At 41.7% G+C, this 19,806-nt stretch overlaps 7 protein-coding genes across 7 annotated transcripts; 2 read left to right on the top strand and 5 right to left on the bottom strand.

The window, feature by feature from the left end:
- Positions 1-851: 851 nt before the first annotated feature.
- Bfra_003950 (putative rrna-processing protein fcf1 protein) lies at positions 852-1,570 on the bottom strand (the record flags this gene model as incomplete). The annotated part of the gene is made up of 3 exons (XM_037334355.1): positions 852-1,296; positions 1,354-1,451; positions 1,535-1,570. The coding sequence occupies 3 exons, from the start codon at positions 1,568-1,570 to the stop codon at positions 852-854; spliced, it is 579 nt and encodes a 192-aa protein (XP_037194442.1).
- Positions 1,571-2,759: 1,189 nt separating this feature from the next.
- Bfra_003951 (putative csi2 protein) lies at positions 2,760-3,749 on the top strand (the record flags this gene model as incomplete). Its single annotated transcript, XM_037334356.1, has 1 exon — positions 2,760-3,749. The coding sequence occupies one exon, from the start codon at positions 2,760-2,762 to the stop codon at positions 3,747-3,749; it is 990 nt and encodes a 329-aa protein (XP_037194443.1).
- A 1,886-nt stretch (positions 3,750-5,635) lies between these two features.
- Positions 5,636-6,983, top strand: Bfra_003952 (uncharacterized protein; the record flags this gene model as incomplete). The annotated part of the gene is made up of 2 exons (XM_037334357.1): positions 5,636-6,613; positions 6,708-6,983. The coding sequence occupies 2 exons, from the start codon at positions 5,636-5,638 to the stop codon at positions 6,981-6,983; spliced, it is 1,254 nt and encodes a 417-aa protein (XP_037194444.1).
- A 1,394-nt stretch (positions 6,984-8,377) lies between these two features.
- On the bottom strand, positions 8,378-9,574 carry Bfra_003953 (uncharacterized protein; the record flags this gene model as incomplete). The annotated part of the gene is made up of 1 exon (XM_037334358.1): positions 8,378-9,574. The coding sequence occupies one exon, from the start codon at positions 9,572-9,574 to the stop codon at positions 8,378-8,380; it is 1,197 nt and encodes a 398-aa protein (XP_037194445.1).
- A 1,183-nt stretch (positions 9,575-10,757) lies between these two features.
- On the bottom strand, positions 10,758-12,032 carry Bfra_003954 (uncharacterized protein; the record flags this gene model as incomplete). Its single annotated transcript, XM_037334359.1, has 1 exon — positions 10,758-12,032. The coding sequence occupies one exon, from the start codon at positions 12,030-12,032 to the stop codon at positions 10,758-10,760; it is 1,275 nt and encodes a 424-aa protein (XP_037194446.1).
- Positions 12,033-13,106: 1,074 nt separating this feature from the next.
- Positions 13,107-16,557, bottom strand: Bfra_003955 (uncharacterized protein; the record flags this gene model as incomplete). The annotated part of the gene is made up of 4 exons (XM_037334360.1): positions 13,107-13,397; positions 13,453-14,493; positions 15,314-15,553; positions 15,622-16,557. The coding sequence occupies 4 exons, from the start codon at positions 16,555-16,557 to the stop codon at positions 13,107-13,109; spliced, it is 2,508 nt and encodes an 835-aa protein (XP_037194447.1).
- Positions 16,558-17,533: 976 nt separating this feature from the next.
- Positions 17,534-19,212, bottom strand: Bfra_003956 (uncharacterized protein; the record flags this gene model as incomplete). Its single annotated transcript, XM_037334361.1, has 2 exons — positions 17,534-18,601; positions 18,652-19,212. The coding sequence occupies 2 exons, from the start codon at positions 19,210-19,212 to the stop codon at positions 17,534-17,536; spliced, it is 1,629 nt and encodes a 542-aa protein (XP_037194448.1).
- Between the last annotated feature and the right edge of the window lie 594 nt (positions 19,213-19,806).

Raw genomic sequence — 19,806 nt, forward strand, 5'->3', positions numbered from 1 at the left:
CATATACATATACATATATACAAAATAATCATAAAACTTGGAAACACATATCTTACCACAGAGCATGATATTTCACGGGATTTGTGTATGGTATATAATGTCTTGAGGGGAGTAGAAGGTGTAGTTGTTGGTTTTGATTTTGGTCTTTGATCTTTGATATTGGGGTTTGTTGGGTTGGGTGAGAGGGAAAGTGTGAGGGTGTGCGAGGATGGTGGCTTATGTGGTTTTGTGGGAGTGAGGGGGGAGATGATAGAGGAATGAACTCGTGGATATAATAGGTATATGCTGTATTGAGATCGATATAATGAGATGAGGTGAGGTGGCTGCGGTAAAGTGGTTGTTGAAAGTAAAGTCAAGGTAAGGTGTACGCATCGAAGGGTTCTGTTCGGAGTCTTTGGTTTTTGGGGGTGAAGTGTGTAGATGCTGGGAGGTATGGCAATCTTACTTACTTTCAGTAGATGTCAAGTAGAGTCGTGGTTGTACAATGCTATTTCGCTATCTGGATGGCTCTGGTAACGATTGTACATTTAGCCAACGTGGCTGAGAACAAACAATGAATGATACCTCTGTGATAAAACTACCCAGGTAGTGGTGACATGACCTCCAGAATTTTGATATTAACCCTTAAATCAATGTGTGCTGCACGGGTTTTCAATAATCGGTATTTTGTAGAACTACTGTATACATCCGAAATACACAATATTTGGGACACTCAAAAATATGAGGTTCCATACTATTTCCCCAAGCCATTCCCAATATCTTTAAAGAATTTTGATTCCCTTTTCCTGAACGCCAGACTTCCGGATATGCATTACCCAAGCTACCATGATCCATTCATCTTGATAGAGACTCTACTTCTCTGGAGCATCTGGTAATCTCTCAATAACATACTTTCCTCTTGCCACACTCATAATGGGCACACCAGGAACCTTTCTAATTCTTCTCTTCAATTCCCTATCGTTCGTTGCCACAATATAAATCTTATGCTTTTGTACTCTGTCCACAATACAATCATCTGCATAAACACCCTTGTGATCACATTGTAATCTTTGCCATCGCTCATCACGAGCAATTCGAAGAGCGATACGATATCTTGGACCAAGTTTTTCCAATTCGGCCATGACGCAGGAAGTGATGATCGGAATACATTTAGCGTAGAGACAATCCATGAGGGTTTCCAGAAGAGGAAGTTTGCGTTGGACGGTATGAGAGAGGAAATTGGTATCAATGAGAATAGAATATGGAGGGACGAGAGCTTCGTTGTATTGAAAGAAGAGAGCGGATGAGACTTGAGGTCTAGATGTGATACGTCATTAGTTAATGAATTGTGCGAATGTGGATGGAATGGCATACGCTTCTCGAACAAGTTCCTTGGGTTTATTGGCTCCTTCTTCTCCTTTATCCTTGTTTTCCTTTAGACGCGCATCTCGTTGTCCGATTACTCGTTTGACCTGAGGGGAGGAGGGGAAATGTAAGTAAGACGGATTGATCGATAAGAGAGAGGTGCGTGGAAGGGAAGAAGAAGAATACTTACAGCACCAAATTTGCGGGTTTTAGCTGCTTTACCCATTGTTCAAATGATTTGAGTATATGCGCGATCAATTAATATATGGTTGTGTAGGTTGCGACAAGATGGAATTTTGGGGTAAGTCGATGGAGGTATGTTCTCGATAAGTATCTACGACAATCAAGCAAAAAATGATAAATTTCGATAATTTTGCCAAAATGAACTTTTCACCGCCTTGAAGACTAGGTAGTTCTAATTCATTTTAGCTTTAACACGTGCTTGCGTACTGTTTTGTCCACCACGGAGGATTACCTAAGTATTGTTGCCCCTAGTAACTCCTAATAACTATTTATAGGTAATGGAGGAGATCAAGCGGTTAGTTTACATTTTATCCATAATTTGGTAATTTACTAATCCTTTTTAAGGAATTTGAATTAACTTCTGTCTAAGTCATGTCATGTGTCATGTATACTCTTGACTGGGGAATGCAGGAACACGAAGAGAGGAAAGAGGCAGGAGGCAAGAGGGAAGAGAGAAGTGAGGAAAAAGAAAGAAAGAAAGAAAGAAAGAAAGAAAGAGCCAATACAATACCGGAACCTAGGCAAAATACGAGAATTACATAATCAAAATACGATCATTTGAGTTGGTCAAGTCTTGGTCTGCATCTTTTCTTCCCATTGACTGTGAGTGAGTACAACCACAACGACAAATACAATTACAGCCACACACTCAACAAATCTTTGAATAACTTCATTCATTCAGTATTACTTGCTTTTCTTCCATGCGTTATTGTTATTGCATTCTCATTGCTATTATATCGGTCACGGTTTTGATCCTCTTCTCATCAATTCCCTACCACTCATCCTTCTTTGCATAACATCAAACATACCCCATAGATTTGGATACCCTTGCAAACATTAATTACTGTCTGTTCCACTACTGAAATCGAGAATTCATTCTCAACCATCAGTTTCCTGCTGCACAACGACAAACTTAACGTCGTGATCGACTTTGGAAGGATTCTTGCGACCAGAGAACAATTCTAGAACTGGGAACTGAATCAAGATTCGACTTTGGGGAGGAGGATTCGAAGCAAACATAACTCGATTTTCAAATCATTTCCCCTAGGAACGCAATTCTTCGGTCGGTCGGTCGCTGAGACAACATTTGATTCAGTGGGAGTGTATAACCCCAACTTTCGATCACGAATACCAACGATTCGTTCTCGAATACGAATTAAAATATACACAAAATGCGATTCAATAAATCAGTAGCATCTGCTGCTTTTGCAGTTTCATTATTTGTTATGCCAATCATGGCAGCAACTACCACAACAGCGGCTACAACAGCGACTTCAGATTTACCCAATCTTTCCAGTGTGGCAGCTTCGGAATCTTCAGCCGCTGCAGCCTCAACGAAAACTACAACCTCCAGTGACACAGCCTCGACAACAGCGCAATCGATTGCCGTAATTACAGGTGGATCTACATCAACGGGTACAGGAACTTCAACTTCCGCTTTACCAACATTGGCTGGAGCATATACAATTCCAACAGCTGCTGTCCCTCCAACCTCAAATGCACCATTTATGAAAGAATCAAGTTATCCCGAAGGTACGGTTTTTATTGCAGTAGGTGCAGTTCTTGGATTTATGGCCCTGTCAGTTTTGGTTTGGCGTATGATGGTCGCTTGGGCGTTACATAGATCAGTCAAACGCGCAGCGAGACAACCGAGCCATGTGGATAAAAAGCAATTGTTTCAAGCTCCACCAGCACCATTCTACAAATATGCCGACAAGGATTCAACTCTTTCACTGGGAGGAGGAGGATTGGGCGGAAAAAGTGGCAAGAAGAGACCAACCACTGCTAACGCACCACCATCTCAAACATCTTTATTCTTTAGTCCTACAGCTCTCGCGGGTGGTAATACTCCAGGAAATCGTGCTTCAAGTTACCTTCCAGCAGGTTATTATGCAGCAGGAAATGCACTCCCAGGAGCATATCCAGGTGATAGACAAAGTATCAACATGTCAAATCTCACTCCACAAGGATATGCAAGAGGAAATCAATCTCCACCTGGAAGTCCTGGTCATGGTACTCATTCTGAATCGAGTACATTGGAATCAAGACATAATGATGGAAATGTTCGAGCGCCGAGTGCTTATTTGCAAGATCTTTTTGATGGAGATAACCCACCTCCTGCACCTCAACAAGGACGTGATAGAAGATCAACTCGTTATTAATCGGGATGAGAAGAGAAAGAAATTTGATTTTGGGAGGTTTATATTGCTCAGTACCAACTTTTGTACAATGCGATTGGATTGGATTGATTAGGGGCGTTCTTTGAATACATGCATGCATAAAACATGAAGAGTTGGTTTACTAGTTTACAATTAGGGGATTTGGTTTAATGCTTCTAGGGTAGTTGGTGGTTGTTATTAATGAATGCCGTGGTGCGTATTTGCGCGAGTGATTGGAGCGGAGCGTAGCGTGTTTTTGGGAATGCCTTGGTTGTTTGTGGTTGAATTGTCTATTGCAGATGTATTGGGAAATGGGGGTGGCATTTTGTATAGACGATGGGTGGAGTGGAGTGGAGTGGATGATGGGGTAGGATGCACTGACTGACGCTGAATAGAATGAGGGGGGGCAATGGAATAGAGCTGCTTGTTGACTTGTATATAGACGAATTGATACGATAGCGAAGTGAAATGAAGTTTTGAAATCTTTTTCTAAGGGAATGAGGGATAGATTTTTGTGATAAAGATGCAGGTAGCAAGCCGCTGCAATAATGACGAAGTGGGTAAAAGGCGAGGGATAAATAATGGAAGAAAGTTCAGAAGTATGATGTTTGATATTCGGCAATCGATATTGAACAGATGAGATTTAAGGTCTGGATCGACGGACGGATGAATGTATGAATGGATAGATGGATAGGTATGTAGGTATGTAGGTATGTAATAGTTCGATGGTTTATCTTCAATTCCACGCGGAAGAATTGCCGGATGGAGTGGATGGATTGGAGCTATGCTTGTTAGATTGTTAAATTGTTGAATTCAGTGTAAAGGTGGAGGTTTGATGGGTGTTTGAACGATTGGGGGATTGATGATGGAGGATGGGGGATGGGGGACGGGAGAAAAGGAGAGGGGGGGAGAGAAGAGGACCGGAAGGGAGGGGAACACAACTATCACTGAGTGGACGTATTCTCAGCTTATCAAATTCAAAGGGTTGATAGTGTTTAGATTATTGAGGGACAGAGGATAGAGGATGGGAGATGGAGGGGGGGGTATGGGAGTCGGAGAGTATGATTGTGTCATTACATGTTAGGTCTGCTTGTGTAGAACAGAGGGGAAGGAAGAGAAGGGGAGAGAGAAACAACTTTCAAGAATGGTAGGGGAGGGGGGGGAATTAATGCACCTTTGCTGAGAAATGGCGGCGAGAATAGGGCTGGTGGTATTACAGATAGGGTGAGTTGGATTTTGTTGTTGTGAATTAGGTCTGTTTGTGTGGAGGGGAAGAGAAGAGGTCAATATACAACTATCAAGGATGATAGGGGCAGGGGGAAACGCAAAAGACTTTTGTTAAGGGAAAAGGCGGCGAGAGTAAGACTGGCGGTATAGGAAAAGGAGATATAAATGCTCAATTGAGATTACTGTGAGGTTACAGAGAAGTATTCGGAATTTAGAATCTAGGATTGGGATTCGAAATAATCTAATTTTCGCTTAATATGTATAGCAACGAGGTATGAAAGGTTCAATATACTAACTCTCAAAGGACTTCTTTTCAGTACATGAGAAGCAAGTCTTGATGACCAGCATTGGTCATTCATGTCCATCTAAAGTTGATCATAATGTTTTTCTTGTCCTTATTATGTTGTTGCTCGGATCTGAGTAAATAGACAAATACAACCAGTTCTCATCACCATGCCGATGAGCTTTGGGCAAATTTTAACACATACAAAATACTTCAGTATGGTACTTGACAGATTAAAATTGCATACAGAAAGACTCTATCCTGCAACAATCAATACAATTTGGTACTCGATTTATTGCATATCCACGATTTTTGAATACTTTGACAGCGGCTTATTCTGTACTTGAAGCTACACTACGTTTTGAAACAATCCAAAAAAATGCCGACCAACACTACCACAACAACAAACCCCTTCCCACCACTTTCGCACGGAATAAATCATGTTGCTGCTACCATAGAGCTCTTCTGTGCCGACATTGGACTCGGCCACGACATCCAAAACTGCGAGGTCAGAGAAGGAGGAAATAACTCCGTAATCATGTTCACCTATATCCCCTCTACACCTTCTGATCCAACCCATCCTCCACCATCCAATACCCGTCAACACTGCATCTTACGCACTAGAAAACAGATACTCATCAATTCTCTAAACGCCACAAGCGAAGCCACGAAAAGAATCGTCGCGGTAATGCACACCCATGGAGAAGCAGGTCCCCATCCATCTCCTCTTCCTATTCCTGCAATTCTGGCCTATGATGAGACGTATGATAATATGATTCGATGTCCGTATATCATACAGCGAAAAGCAGAAGGGAATGGTTTGGATATATGGTATAGAATTCTCGATGATGAGGGCTCAGCTTCTGATCAATATCATATGAAGGAAAGATTGAGGATTGCGGAGGAAATGGCAACATTCATTGCGAGCATGGAGAAGAATTTCCGATTTGGGGCGTATGGAGTGTTGGTTAACGGACCGGGTATGCTGGGGAAGAAAATAGGACTTCTGGAAGAGGAAATAGAAGCGAAAGTCAGAGATCCTCTTGTAGGTAATGTGCAGATTCCGGGAGAGTTGCAGCATGTTGATTTCATTGAGAGTTTGATCAATGCTCGAGGTGAGATTGCGGCTGCGAAATTCGGATGTTCGTCAGCGGAATATCGAAATCTGGAGAAGTTACGGGAAGTCTTTCAGCAGGTGAGAGATGGGGGGCTTTCGGATTGGTACAGTGGAGTGGCTACGCTGTGGCATCCGGATCTGTATCCGCGGAATGTGGTTTTTGATTGTGTTGATGCTGGTGCTGGAGCGGATAAAGAGATGAAATTAACGGCGGTTATTGATTGGGATAATGCAATGGTGGTAAGTCCTCCATGAATCTATCAATCATCCCAGAAGCCTTAGACAAGATTTCCAGAATGTAATCTTACCCCGCTAACCTCTTTCATTTATCTAGCTCCCCCGAATCATGACGCGCAAGCCACTGAAATGGCTCTGGACATATAACGATCTCCCCGCAGAGCAGAATAGTGTGATCAGAGAACATTTTTATACTCACATGGAGAGCTTGCTTCCGGGATATAGAGAGGAGGCGGAGGGGAAGGAAGCGAGAGTTGTGAGGGCAGTGTATGTGTATGCGCTTTGGGGAACGGGGTATGGGTATCACTCGGAACTTTCTTTTGAGGGGTTGTTGAGGGAGTGGGATAGGATGGGTGTGGAGGAGATGTTTTAGGGGGCGTGTGATGGAGGATGGAGGATGTAGGGGTGGGGGAGATGAGTGGGTAGGCTGGTCCTATCTTATTCTAGTCGTGATAGATACTAAGAAAAGCTTTCTGAGAGGGGAGAGGGATTACTTCACGTATTGACATGAGAAAGACATCTTCGTATTCAAATTCGTGTTTCATAGAAGACAGGAGATATCAACGAATTCCGGAATTCTACTTCTATCTTAAGACCTGGGTATTAAGAGACTATTCTTCGAATCAGTTGTGAAAAAATGGATTCAGAATGATAAGAATAGTATAGTCTGGATGAGACTGAAAGACATAGTGTGAGTATTAGCTGGTGCTCATCAGTCTCTGTATATCTCTTGTTCATTTTCCACATCTTTGGTAATCATTCAGTATTATACCATGCAGCTTCAGTCTATTCCCACCTGTAGTACATGATCCAATCCAATCAAAATCTTGCTTCTAGTACCAGAGACTGGGATAAAGTACATTTTAGATTTCGCTGATATCCAAGAGCAAAGATGGATTTATTTTGTGGTTTCTGCGTGGATGAAATCTTGGTCTGTATCAAATCATTTGGGCTCTTGATATGGTAAGTCACTCTTCTTATCTGCTAACGGAATGCCATGATACATCGCTTTCCAAGCATTTAGAAGTGTTACCTGTACGAGAGGGTGTTGATGGTAAGAATGAGAGAGGAAGTTTTGAATATCTACCAGATAGCTCTCTGGCTTGCGGAACTGTAATGATTGTTGGATTCTATGAATCATTTATGGACGAATATTCTTAATTTTTTGTATTGTAATGCTTTTGATTTTGTAATTGTCCTGCAAATCTACAAGCTCCTACGCTTTGGGAAATCATGTAGAGTAATAATGGAAGAATCTCACTTTCTGATCACTTGAGAATCATACAGAAATACTTAATAGATAAAGATATAAAAAAGCTGTGACCTGGGTGATTTTCATAAGAAGTGAAGCTAATTAGCTTTCTTCGACCTCGAAAGATAAAATTCGATCCACACCCAAGAAGTCTGGATATTAAAAACTGTTCTCAAACTTGGGTATAAAACATATAAATTCAGACTGATATGAAACAGTATTGAAGAAAAGCCTGTCACTGCCTTGTTAATGACTTGCAGAATATTCGACTGTTCACCAGATCACATGGCTCTGCATCGTTTTATAAGAATTCTTTAACTAATCATTACATAAAGTTCCAACCCATCATTCCTGGTCAAATATCAATCTTGCCTACCTCCACCCGTTCCTAGATGCTACTTCTTCCCTCCATCTCAATCCACCACCATCTTACTCAATACCCCCTCTCTCTCACTTGACTGAGCTAAGATATCCTTTACTCTTCCTTCATAATCCACTCTTTCAATAATTGTACTTCATACATTCCCCCAAAAATCATTCCAGAGCTCCAATAATGCACCAAAAGAAAGCTCACAATAATTCCAGTCAACACCCTTCAACGCATACGTCGCTATCGCCCTAGTCATATTCCCCCAATCAGAATATGCATCCGAACAGTATCCCGGCAACAATTGTTCAATCCTCTGATCGAACTGATACTTTATCACATTTCTCTCAAATATCGACAAATCATCCCCTTCATCCCACAAAAACACAGGAGGTCGACGAGTCATAATACGCGGAACAATCATAACACCATCCCAATCAATAACCCCAGTGATCCTAACATCAAGTTCAGTCTTCTCCATCATGATGTTCCGAGGCCAAAAATCAGGATGCCAAAGTACAGCTGGTTCGCCGATTTGTGCTAACGAATGAGTATGTTCAAGTTCATTCAATCCGTATGCCATAGTCACAAGTATATCATGTCTCTCCTCTTCCAGTGGTCTTCTCGCATTATTCAACTGCGAAGTCAAGATATCGATGAGAAAATGTCCGATCTTCGTATTTTTTCTCATAAAAGAATTCGCAGTCCAGGGCATTGGCGAAAACCCAATGAGCTGGGAAATGAGAGGAAAGCTTGGATCCGAACACTTCTCTGGCATTCGCGAGGAAATTGCAAAAGTGCCGTAGTTCTCGAATCGAAAACTTTCAATATGTTTGATGCATCTCGCGACTTCGTAAGCGAAGTTAATTCGCGTTTCGATCGGATCGTGCCAGCCACCAAGTGGGGTGTATAGCGTCTGTAAGTCATGACCAGCGATGAGCGGTTGGATGACGTAGGGACATCCGAGGAGATTCACACATGTTGCATCCCAGGCGTAGACGGAAGGGATGAGTGGTGATGCTCTTCCCATGACGTGGTGGAATGCGGCCATTTCTAGAATTCCCGGATCGACGTAATCGTGGAGATTCCATCGTAATTTTCCAATTCGTAAAATGCAGGAAATTGGAGAAGGAGGCGTAGCTTGTGTAGGGCTGGCGAACACTGCGTAGCAGAGGATTATGGTATTGTTTCCTCCTGCTTTCACAGAGCAACCCAGGATGCGAACTGGGAAGTTGATGGAGCGACAGAATCTGTTTAGGGTCTCTGTGATTGTGGAATTGGATGCTCCGGGTGGAGGGAAGGAATTATTGGTCAATACTAATGGGCGGGGGTAATGAGATGCCATTTCTTTGATTTCGTTGAGGTGAAAATATTAGGTCAAGGAAGATGGTAGAATGATGTTCTTCAGATTTTGAAATCCAAGGACTTTGTGGTAAAATAAGTTCTTTGGTTGGGAAGAAGCAAGTCAAGATATGATGAAGTAGATTTCCCTCGAAGATGATGGTTCATATATACAAAGTGTGCTTACAGGATACGCTTCATACGGTTTTCACTACAATGTCGATAGATAGTATCTACCTAGCCACATCATCACCGTAGTAATTAGTTGAATACGGTTGTCAAGCGAAAGGGCTGTTTTGAGCTTTTAGAACAGGTCAGAACGGAGTTCACAGTAGTGAGATCTTTCTCTATGCACTTGCGGCTTTTGCAATTTCTAAAATACTCTAAATAGTTTCTCATTACGGTTTGAAAAATTTATATACTGAAATGACGTATAGATGTGCATCTTTCTCGCTTGCGGGTTTAGACGAACTATTCAGTGAACATTCATAGAGCTTCGTCTATGACAATTCCCAACCTGTAAATGGATCACTAGATTCATAAAAAACGCTCTGTATTGCTGGATAACGTACTGAATCTCGATATGCCGAAGTTTAGCTAATTCCGCAAAACACCGTAATGTTTAATATTACAAAGATGTCGTATTAAATTTTGATATCACTTGGTTGGTTTCTTCAGTCGACACTTATTGCCACCGCTGTAAGAAATTGGTCACTATTATCATCGTTAATATCAGAGAATTGTAAATGTTGATAACTAATTATATAATATGGTGTTGTAACTTAGATTGGCAAGCAAAATGTGCTAGGCACAATGGGTTGATTACTCTCCATACTTCCTCTACATGTATCCGTATCTATCTCAACAAATTTTAGATTCTCCACACTATTGTTCAATCAAAGATGTAACTTTGACTTATCTGATAAAACCAACCACTCAACGTCAAGTAGAACATCACATCATTTCACTATTGTATAATCTAAAGCTCTGACTCAGAACTTGATCTTCGGATAAAACTAATAATGTGATGCAAAAGAAGGCACAATATTATTCTTGATGAGAAATTGACCGATATGATCTGAAAGTGCAATACGACCTCCTGGTCATTCCACAGCCTCAATCTACCCACACATTTGCACACCCATAAAAAGAGATATTTCATCTCTTCCCGCAAAATACGTACATTCCTATTCCGTCGCATACTCCAGATCCCTCGTTGCAGGCTCGATACGCGTCCACGAATCTATCAAAACCTCAAAAGGAAGTTCATTCCATTCAAAATCCACACCAAATAAAGCATAAAACCCCAACGCCCTAACAATCCTCGACATCTCTCCATAAGCATCCTCGCACCATCCTGGTAAACCCTCTTCTATCATCTCATCGACGCAGGTATATTTCCATACACACTTATCTGCCTCGTGTACTTGAGGACCTTCTCCCCAACAGAAATAAGGAGGGCATCGAGTCATGATACGAGGGAGTGCCATGGCGCCTTCCCATCCTAGTACAGCTTCTAGTTTGTAAGATTCTGTTCGGTTGGGGTCGTCATTCGATACGCCGGATATAGCTTCATTGTACTGAGGCGTTGCTGTCATCATGATTTTGCTGGGCTGAAAATTCGGATGCCAAAGAACGGAGGGTTCAGGTCTATGTGCAGCACGATACATATCGTCGTTGTCCAAAACCTTGATACATAAAGCTATATGTCGAATCTTTCGATATTTAACTTCTTGATCCGGACTCCGGGTCTGCGACTCTGACATAAATAGTAATTCGAGTATGAAATCGATAGCCTTCGAATTAGCTCTCATGGATAAAGTATTCATGAATGGCTTAACATCTAAACCAATTCGATCCTTGACTCTGTCAGGAATGGAACTCTGGAGAGCCATTCCCTGAACGGGCTGAAAAGTACCGTAAAACTCGAATTGATATGCTAATTCTTGTCTCTCAATATACATAGATATCATAGATGCAGCTTCTCCGTACTCACAAGCCGGCTTGTAATGGCCGTATGTGAGATAATTGTGGTATAGTATACGATATTTCTTCAGCAATGTGCAACCTTCCACTTGTTTCTGTATGATATACGGAGATCTGATGGCGTTTCCGCATCTAGCATCATATGCGTATAGTTTGGGAACTTCAAAGTGTTTGGCGGAGATGAAATCGAAAGCGGCGGTTCTCTGGATCCAAAGATCGGGGATCGCTCCTTGCATTTTCGGGGTCCGCAAGACATAGTGCTTACAAGGAGCCATGCGACTACCAGGGGCAAGATTGGTTAGAATCCATGTGAATAGTATGATGTTGTGTTTGCTACCGCCTTTTATTTCGGAAATTCGGATGATACCTGGGGGAAATCCGTTTTCATGGCATAGATGAGTTACCATTACTTTGATTGCCGAGATATCTTTCGGCGGAAAGGCATTTGGTATAGGAGGAAGGAGTTGAGATGCCATTGTTGCATAAATGAGCTATTTTGAAAGACGTATGTTGAAGGTTGCCAGTTTGGAAGAATTGAGAAAGTTCAATAGATCGGTTCCTTTATATAAGCATGGTACTGCCGTGTGAGAAGAACACAATCGTATTAAGTGAAGCTAGCTATGAGACTAGTGCCAAAGTGGATATAAACAAAAAAAACTGTCAATCGGGTAGACTTCAAGAGACAGGGTTGTATAGAAGGTATCTTAAAATTTCTAATTCTGGAATATTCATTGGAACAATTGAAAATAGGCAATTCGGCTGTGATGGAGTGTGGTGGAAGTGAATTAGGTTCTAGTTCTACATGTGCAGAGATCTTGATATACCATACGATTTCTGTAGAACAGATCTGTAACCTAGGAATTCATTGATTGACACTCAAAAGATTTTTATCAAGCTTCAGAAAAACGTGGGATAACCCTTAGGAAATCATTAGGCCCATCACAGACTTTTCTTTCATACACAAAGATCACTTCCACCTAGAAGTAGCAAAGCAATCTAATCGAATTTTCTCTTACTTTAATTCACCATCCAGAATTGAAATAGACGGCTATTTAACAAATACAAATGACACGAGAGAAATGGATTACATAAACTAGTGGTAACCTAGAGACGAAAATGAATTGGCAGTCTTTAGAGCCAATTCTATGATATGGAAGTGGTAAATTGTATATGACGTACTAAATCCAGAGTTATCATTGGTTACATAAACGAAAGGGCTATTTGGTAGTGTGTATCATGTCTACTGACCCAATCTTCTCAATTAAATGTATGTAATTGTCTAATTTTTTCTGACATACCATTCCCGATCTTTACTTAACTAAGTTAATAGATGATGAATCGTTAGCTATTAGAACAGCATAGATGTGAGTCTACAATTTACAATACGATTGAGTCTCTACACACGACGAGATTTCTGTCAATGAATCAAGGTACTATTACATAAATTGTATCTCGCTGATAATTTCTAATCCTTCATTACTCAGGATTTTTGCTGGAATGAACAAATCCTCAGGTCGGCGCTGTCTCTCTTATAAAGAAATGAAAATTGATCATAGAATGGGGAATAGTAGATCAGGGGCGAAAAATCTTTCACATTCCTGTAGGAATTCGTCAAAAGAGATCTCTCCATAATGCTTCCATTTGGGACCATATAATGAATACATGCCCAATGCTCGAATGAGAACTCGAGGTCTGGAGTATGCATCTTCTGTATATCCAGGGACCAATTGCTCTACAGTCTCGTCGAATGCTTGTTTCACCGCATCAGCCTCTGGCTGTGTAAGAACGCCTGGCTGGTTCCAGAGAAAGGAAGGAGGCTCTCTTGTCATGATACGCGGTAGCTTACTGGAGATTAGTTTCCCAGTAATTGTCGTGAGAGACCGGGCAATCACTTACAGCCAAAGAATTGTCCCAATCGATAACACCAGATAGAAGAATATCACTCTTATGTCGTACAATCATGATATTTCTTGGATGAAAATCTGGATGCCAAAGTGTCGAGTCTTCATCGTTGAGCATATCTCTCATAGCCATTTCTGCCCATACACATGCGAGTTTTTCGCCTTGATATCTCTGCCCCGATGCCTCTAAATTAATACATTTTTGCGTTTCTTTGGTCACCAACTCACGGATGAACTGGTGGAAGACGAATTTTGGAATTTTTTCACCCGCTAAGCTAAGTTCGTCCACTGCAAGGTCGTAGCAAGCATTTGGATCTTCCCTGTTCCAGATTTCCGTATCTGTTACATTTCTGAGGACGCCATAGCCTGGAATTTTAACGCTTTCCTTCTTAGCAATGAAATGTGCTATTTCACGCGCAAGTTGACAGTATTGCAGTGCAAAGGGGAAAACATTCGGTGATCGTTGCATTGTTTGATATAGTTTCTGTAGTGTGGTCCCAGATATCAGTTGCATGACAACATATGGACAAGAAATAGGGTTCTCAAAACCAGAGTCATAAAAAAGGATCTCAGGGATAGGCAAACCGACTCCAAGAACTCCGAATTGATGTGTCAATGCTACAAGAGTTTTGACAGGCTGACAAATTGGATATTGGCGTTTCTGGGAAAAAGAAATATATCGAGGGGTCCGTATGCAGTACTCGAGGAGTGCATAAAATGGACTTGTTAGGCATGTGAATACCACCAAGTTGTTATTTCCACCCCCTTTGGATTTAACATACGCAGCAGTTTGTGGGTGTTCATGTTGCAAGAGTAGTGCATTGAGCAATCTTTCACAATCGGAGCTCAGTGGAGATGGAAATGGAATCATTTTGCCTATCTTTTCGGGTGGTGAGTCTTTCCCAACTCCGCCATAGACTGGTGCGTCAACCAGGGGGAGTAACTCGACGTGTGGATTGCGGGTAAGTGGAGGATCCATATTGACAGTTTCCAAACGCTGTGATTCTGTGTTCATGTAGGCGACATCAGTAAACATCTACAAAATTTCCAGAACCTTGCTGTTGATACTATCCAAAAAGAGTCGATGATGAAATGATGCAATCTTACAAGATATTTCAAAGGTTATATATTTGAGGTGATGTATATTCAAACACTTTGTCAATGCAGCTATAAGAACAAAGGATGTTTGATCTCTAAGTTTGCACGATAATTCATAAGTCATTGAGGTTCAGGAGTGTTCAGGAAGATTGAAGTTGGAATCAACGACCACTGTAGATTATTCATTATGTTGTAAATTATCAAGTAGAAGGTCCAATGGTGCACTATTGTTAGATCAAATTGTTGTAAATCTGGGCGGGGAAAGTGCTCTCTGGTCAAGCAGTCAAAAGCTTAGTCAGGTACGTTTTGTACGGAACTGACGGCTGCCATCAATGTAAACGAGCTTGGGATACTGAGAGGATAATGAAGACAAAAGTTTAATCCGAGAAAGCTATTTCGGGGAGAGATACATATGCCATCTCAGGCACCACTCACATAACATGTTTTTCTAACCAAGATTTTTACTTGATCCAGAATATTTGAGAAATGTCTTGTCTGCATTACTCATACTCGAGACCTTTCTTAAAAGAAAAAGAACTCCAATTCAAAAATATCAAAGAAATTTATCTTATCCGTATGAGGGATATATTGCAATCGCTGCAACTCCATCGTCTATTTCTCACACGAGACAATTGTCTGCTCCCCCACCAAATCCCGCCCCTGTCGCGAACCTTATCCCCAAATTAATCTCAATAAAAATTGCAAACGATCTCTTCAAACTCTCAACTCTTCCTCATGAAATCCTCCCAATACCCTACCAAACCATCAAAAGACAACTCAAGGTAATGCTTAAAATTTACCCCAAAGACTGCATACATACAGAGAGCTCTAACTGCCTTTCTAATAGGCATACACGCGTCGTCTTTATATCCTGGACGGAGTATCTCCATATGATCGTAGAAAGCAGCTGCAATCGTGTCACTTTCATCTGGTAATAAGGGGCTCTCTTTCATGGACCAGAGCCAGCTGGGAGGTTTCCTGGCTACAAGGCGAGGGAACTGTGAGATTGTTAGTTTACAATCTCAAGAAGAGGTTTGTTTATATGTGAGTGAGAATAATGACTTACTGCCCTGGCTTCATCCCAATCTATAACTCCGGTGAGTGTTGCACGATTCTTAGGACTCTTGACCATGATATTCCTCGGGTAGAAGTCTGCGTGCCATAATACGGCTGGTTCATCTGTCAATAACCCCTTCTCTGCCATCTGCGAGCCTATCTGTCGAAGCTTCTGAACCTTCCAAACTTCAACCGGCGATAACTTGAGGAAGATATCAGAAGCTCTCTGCATTTGTGCATTCAAAATATTGTTGACCCAATTAAGAAAATTCGGCTCCGAGGGAATCCTAATACCATCGATGGAATCTCGACTTAGCTGGAAATCGCCTTCTACTTTGATACCCTTATGTGGCGTATTGGCGGGAGCGACGAAAAATCCGTATCCCGGAAGTTCAGTCTTATCCATCGCAGCCACAAAGTCGGCAACGCATCTGGCGTATAAGCAACGACGTTCCACGCGAGCGTTCCGCGGAGTCTTGTGTTGCAAACCGTAATTCAGCTTGAAATACTCAAATTCCAATGTTTCCCCTTTGACTTGTTCTAAAAGAGAATATGGACATTTGATGCTATTTTGATAGGTACAATCCCATGCTAGAACGAGTGGAATTGGTAGGTTCCTTTTCTGGCGGAAGTAATGAGTGATAGATACTTCCGACTTCATGCAGATATCGACAGGGGGGTTTCCTCTGAAATGATTTTCTAGAGAAGTACGTAACACGCAGGAGACTCGTTCGTCTTCAGTCGTTGCTTTGAGAGGAAGACAAGTGAATAAGATGGCGGTATTGTTGCCACCGACGAACTTATCCAATTTTTCGACCTTGTGGGCGAAATCAATGTCGATGCACAGTTGTTCGATCATTTTTCTGGTCTCTTCCATGGACTTGGGTGGAAACAAGTTCTTTGACCCATTAACGAACCCTAGGAGGGGAGAAGCTGCGTTTGCCATATTCGAATATTACTAGATTTGAGAATAGGTTGCGAATGTTATTTGAAAAAAAGGAAATATTAGTGTGTATAATGTCGAGTAATAATCGAGTTAAGTGTTGAACAAATAGATCTTGAATTGAAACTGTACGGACGTGAATAAGCGATGTGCTGAAAACATCTCAGCAACCGTACCATTTTAGTCCCCGAGTCATGTAGACTCAATATATCTATTACAGCTGTGTGCTTCTAGTGAAATCCTATTATGGCTCACAACGACTGGGTCTTTTTACCCGGTACGTATTAATCCCTTATTCCTGTCTCGTTCTTAGTTCTGAGAGAAGGGAGAAGAAATGATTTGAGATGATCAAGAACATTCTATCGTATCTTGTCCGGTCCGTTCGCACTGGAGAAATTACAGAGACAAATATTAAAAAATGGTAGAGCAGCACATTATGGAAGTTGGATAAAACAGGTCAACTCAAGATATCCTCATCATAAAAAAAAGAAGTTTGATATATTCACCCAAATCCTGTTAATAGGAGGTGATATCTTGTGACCCGGAGAACGTCTTTGTAGTCTAGCGACTTCGCACTCATTGTATCACCTCAGATACATAGTGTCCCCGAGAATAGAATGAAAATCAGTCGCATACAGAGAAAACGTGATAAAGGCCAAAAATCAAATCACCCAGAAAAAACATATTCAATAACTGTCAAATGCACGGAACTCGAATTCCGCTATCTAAATCGTGAGCAATAAAGATGCGAAACATTACTCTTTGGAAATGACTGTACAAACAGACGCTTTGATATCAACGCCCTATATATAGATTCAAGAAACTTCCAACAATAATTCGAAATTTGGAAAGGACAGGATATCCGCATAGCACCATAGCACCACAGCACCAGAACTTTTCCCTAAATCCAATAATCCCCTAACAAAAACACCAAATCTCTCTGAAAGAGTACATAATATCAGGCAACCAGTAAGAGCAATTACGGCTTCTTATCTTTTCCCGCTGATCGACTTCTAAACAAACCCCTCGGAAACGGTGGTACATGAACTGTAGCAGTCTTGACTTTCTCCCTAAGACTCGCTTTCTTCCCCACACCCATACTAGATTGAATTTCAACCCCAGCAATATCACCATTAGACGGTTGGCTTTCATATGAGTTCTGTCTACCACGAATACTCTCCGGTTGCTCGGAAGATCTATCCCTGCCCCACCATTTAATGAGTGTTCTCTTTTCTTCGTCTGTCAATGGTTTCACTTGGTTATTGGTAAAATATCCTTGAGTGACGCTTGATGGACGAACTGATTCCCATTCCATTAGGTCTTGTTGACAGTGATGATTTCCCTCTGCTGAAGTTGTCGTATTTTCCATTGGACTTGAAGATGGGCGGAGTGGGGTAGAGGAGGGCTCTATAATATAGTTTTGCTCTGGAACAATCACATTATGAGACCAATCTAGCTGCTGGTCTGAAAGCTCTATTGAAGGTTGATTGAATGTGGAAAATTGTTTATCTTCGAGTTGGAATGTCTCCACTTGCAAATTGTTTGACATCGTGATGGGCTGGTCAATTGGCATCAGATCATTGAATGTAGAGCCAACGGGGTCAAATTGTTCATTTCGTGGCCACCAATGATAAGTTTCGTAATTGGGAATATCGAAATTCATCTCATCATAGCCGGCGAGAAAGTTCACATCTGAACTTGTAGATAGCACTGAGCCGATGGAGTCATGTGATCTCGAACTATATTCGAGAGAAGGTGTAGGAAACTCCAATGACTGAGCGCTCGTATGGAAACCCTCTAATTTGTAGAGTGTTGCAGGGTCCACGAAAGAAGAAGTGGTCCACCTTGGTGATGGATCTAGAGATGGTGATGAGTTCAAAGTGAGTGTCTCAGGGTCTAACGTGGAGTTTATTTGACTGGCAGTTTCGGGGTCAGGGATGAAAGAAGAATGCCGTTTGTCTAGAGTCGATTCGGCTTCTACTTTGGCGGCCATATTTTCTAGACTACTCAACCGTTGTTTGTTCCTTGAACATCGTTCCGGATCACACTAGCGATTGTTAGTGGGGCGTCTGATAACTGAAACTGATGTTCGAGTACCTTCATTTTCTGTCTTCTATGCCTAGCACATGCAAATCCTCTATTGGCGGCCACTTTCACTCGCTCTTCCTTATCGTATCGTCTCTTCTTTATTTTAGGATTGAATTCCTTCATGTCGGCATCCCATGTCAAGAATTGAATGGTTCTGCTTTCAGGCATAGAGATACGATGGGACGCCATGGATCTAGATTTGACATGTGATGACGATTCTGGTACTTTCACATCTGGTCGCGTGACCTGATCTTCTGTATTCATATGTAATGGCAAACCATCAAAACCTATGTTCTCAGAGACTCCATCAGTCTTGGAGTCCTCTGATGTTGTGTTTTGTCGTTCATTTCGGAGAAACTTTCTAGTGGCAGCTTGCATTTTGCTTCCAAGGTCCTTCTCCAGTGGAAAATGATAACTTAAGGCGATAGATAATTCTTTAGACCCTGCTGGAGGATCCCATCGTAAGGTATGATCGTCATTATAGCTTATTACATACTGAGGTAGATCAAAGATTGAAGATTCCCTCTGACCTCGATTGCTTTCTTGCTCATGGGGTAAGAAGGAGTCCATAATCCGGGGTGCATCTCAATGCAAATGCAGTAGATCGTACCGGGGGATTCAATTTGAGAATCCACTGTACGCGGCTGATGCAGGTACGTACAGTACTGACGCTATCGCTAACAGTAGCGATGGAGAGTGGAATTACCCAGGGAACTGGCGGTCAAGAAAAGTTGATGTAGAAATACTTGGGACAAAGCGAAATCATCCAGTGGAAGTAACTGAGATCAGATAAATGAGACAAACTACTGGTAGAGATCATCCAAACGGTTGTGGAGTGAGAGAAATGAAACAAAACGAAGAAATCCCAAAATCTTACTCGTAGAGGTTCTTCCCCTTCATCCCATATTTCTGTACCATGTTACTCCGAGGTTGCCTTGGCTTTGACCGTGTCCTAATACGGATAGGATCAGGGATAAGGTCCGATGTGGCGCAGCTCAAAGTCATGTGATCTGCGAAAGCCACTTCGTCTGATGTTACTCTAGCTATCCTCTCCTCATCCTCAAATCAATGTACCACTGCCAGTCTGATCTGCGTACAATTAGGCAGTTTTCTACTGACTTCTTGGTGGAAACTTGGGTCACAATATCATTTTTTCTGATCCTG

This window comes from Botrytis fragariae, assembly GCF_013461495.1.
Source record: "Botrytis fragariae strain BVB16 chromosome Unknown tig00000045, whole genome shotgun sequence".
In the NCBI taxonomy this organism is placed as follows: Eukaryota; Fungi; Ascomycota; class Leotiomycetes; order Helotiales; family Sclerotiniaceae; genus Botrytis; species Botrytis fragariae.